The sequence below is a fragment of the Suillus subaureus genome (genome assembly GCF_016647635.1).
Source record: "Suillus subaureus strain MN1 chromosome Unknown BJ212scaffold_68, whole genome shotgun sequence".
NCBI lineage: Eukaryota > Fungi > Basidiomycota > Agaricomycetes > Boletales > Suillaceae > Suillus > Suillus subaureus.
The window spans coordinates 104,627-107,452 of NW_024538624.1; the positions used below are offsets into that span (position 1 = coordinate 104,627).

The 2,826-nt window shown below is 40.7% G+C and overlaps 1 protein-coding gene across 1 annotated transcript; it reads right to left on the reverse strand.

Moving 5' to 3' along the window:
* Positions 1-465: 465 nt before the first annotated feature.
* On the reverse strand, positions 466-2,351 carry BJ212DRAFT_1304623 (uncharacterized protein; the record flags this gene model as incomplete). The annotated part of the gene is made up of 12 exons (XM_041333642.1): positions 466-564; positions 594-636; positions 687-717; positions 836-908; positions 948-971; positions 1,079-1,115; positions 1,204-1,316; positions 1,371-1,422; positions 1,510-1,581; positions 2,106-2,150; positions 2,242-2,245; positions 2,297-2,351. The coding sequence occupies 12 exons, from the start codon at positions 2,349-2,351 to the stop codon at positions 466-468; spliced, it is 648 nt and encodes a 215-aa protein (XP_041186530.1).
* Between the last annotated feature and the right edge of the window lie 475 nt (positions 2,352-2,826).

Genomic DNA, 2,826 nt, shown 5'->3' on the forward strand with positions numbered 1-2,826 from the left:
AAGATTGGATCATGAATGCAAGGGCAAGATACTGAAAATCATGAAAAATGTCAAAAGTGCAATTGTCTATGCTTTGTTCCTGGAGAAGGATCATGTGTGTCCTGGGCTGGCTATATGATATATCTACTCCAAATATGCTCAGGAATAGACTCCCTACTGTCCTTGAGGTCTGGTCCTGCAGGGAAAAAATACCCAGGGAGTGAACCACCAGGAGAGGGGGAGGTACACTATATAATAAAGGATTACCCTATGGTCCTGAGCTCCTGATACATTGTTTCTATTGCTGAATAGATGACGGGGATATAATTTCAAAGTCTATTCACCTAGAAATAAACACATAGGAACATCTTTTGTATTTTTATGGATACATGCTATATCCATTTAAGTTAAGCTGTCCTGGTATGGGAGTACTGATAATTTCCATACAATCACCCTACCTGGAAATGGCCTGGGATTGACTACTGTCTATTTGCCTGCCTCAAATGCCTTCCAGTATTCCTCATAAAATTCTGGAAAGGCCATGCAAAACATTGCAGCAAAGTGCAAGGCCAAGACCTCAGTCACCTGGAAGTATGCATAAATATGTGAGGTACCATGAGGTCCAGACACCATGTCTTTAGACAGGTGAATCCCATGCTAGTGTTAAACATAAGAGAAGCAAGTTGCAACATGAAGAAACTGCTAACCATTTCAGGATCATGGCCTTGCTCTGGCCAGCTATGAATAAGGTGTATTACACCAGTGCTCTCTGATGCAAACCCATCATCTTCATAAATGTACTTTGCTCCCTCTCATACAAAACTTCCTTGATTGTTGGTCTCAGTAAGGATTTCACCTGGAGGAACACTGGCCTTAGTGTACTTCATTAGGATGTCCCCTTGGTTGTAGTGACCATCACAAATAGTGTGCTACATGCCAATATGATGGATGAGGAGCTGCATAGATACCAGCACTTTATTAAGCATCTGTGTCTATATATATAGTTAGACAGATCATACCTAGGGCAATCACAAAAAGCTTTACCTTGATTTCATCAAAATACACTCTGCTACCTGCACTCTCTGTATTGTCAAGACACTCTGAAGATTGCCCCATTACCAATGATATGTGAGGTCCTGGAATGTAGTGTGTGTATCCCTTCAATGATCCACAGGTCTGGTGACCTGTCAGTTGATCCTCCTGCCAAAGTAAATAAGCACCCACCTTAACATTAGCTTCTGCTCATCTTCCAAAGTATGCAATGAGAGTGTTGCCCAGCTTATACTGGAAAACTTATGTGCCTGTGCTCTATCCTTGAGACCATTTTTGATGCAAGCCTAGAGTTCTTTGAGGGAGATACCTGCAAGCCTGTACATAAGCACCTTACACACCCAATACTTCAAGTTGTGATTCACATTAATGATAAAGTGTTTCACCAGCTGGCTTTCCAACCACTTTCACTTGCAAATAATTGGTCTCAGAAGGGTGGTCTTAGGGTGCAGAGTCCTTGTTTACTTCCAAAGGGCACACTTAGGGCTGTCTTTGAGCATGGCAGCCACTTGTGAAACCAACTTGCTGCCAGTCACAGGTTGCAGCATTTCACTGTTGCAAGAATCATTCAATAGCTTAGTCAAGCTGCTGAGGGATGATCTATCATTGTCATCAATGTCTTGCAGCATGAGTCTTAGGGAGGAGGTCTTGGGAGTAAGTATGCCCCCTGTGAATATCCATTGACTTGCCCAGGTCCATATGTGTAAAACTATCATGCAAGCATGTAATTACTACCTACTGAATATGACAAGTAATGCACTTAATAGGCCTGCTGGGTGCAAAGTTTACAACTAATACATGCAATCAGATGAACAGCCTCACCTTATGCTCCACACTTCTGCCACACAGTTTCCATCCTCTGAGAGCTCTCATTCACCCAACTGTCACAGGATGAGACCATAACATATTTTAAGCAGAATAATCAACAAGATTTTTCTCTTTTGTACTTCACTTGGATGAGATGTCCATCCCACTTGTTGAAAACAAGGTGGAGTGCCTGATATTGGACTGAACCTTACCATTGAAAACACTATGAAGATGGGTTAGTCCAAGAAAGCAACACAGTCGAAACATACCTCATGGTAACCTGGTTATTGGCAGCATCACCAATCAACCACTCACTACCCAAAAAGGACACAGCACAGAGTGTAGCATGGTTACCCTTGTCATTGGCATGATGATCTCAACTCCATTGTTTTGGCAAGCACTTACACACCTACATTATTGCATAAACATTAGCAATCAAAAATCTGATTCTCAAACTTACCAGTAGTCCACATGCAAGCCCCACCATCAAGCTTTCCCTCCATCATAAGATCCATATGATGTTTATAAATCAGACACCATAATTAGACATGTGAGATCTAGAACAGGTAACTTGGAATGTACCTCAACTTAAAGTCTTTGACAGGTTTGCTATGAAAAACTCTATGCTTTAATGTCATTGATAATTAAGTCCATCATTGATGCACCTCTAGAAGACTAGACAATACAGTCATCTATCAAGTCTATGATCAAAGCCTGTCTATAATTAAGTCTGTGATTGAAGTCTATACAAGAATAGACACTACACTACTACATCTGTCAAGTCTATAATTAACACTATGATCATGACTGAAGCCTATCTATAATTAAGTCTACATGTGAAGAATACTAGACATGTCATGTATCCAGTCTATAACTTAAGCTAATCATAGATACTAAAGACTGTTGTTCAGTACATATGCTATAGACTATAGACTTTGGATGCATGGTGGATCAAAAGAGGAATTAAGTTGGTGTTAAGGACCATGCTCA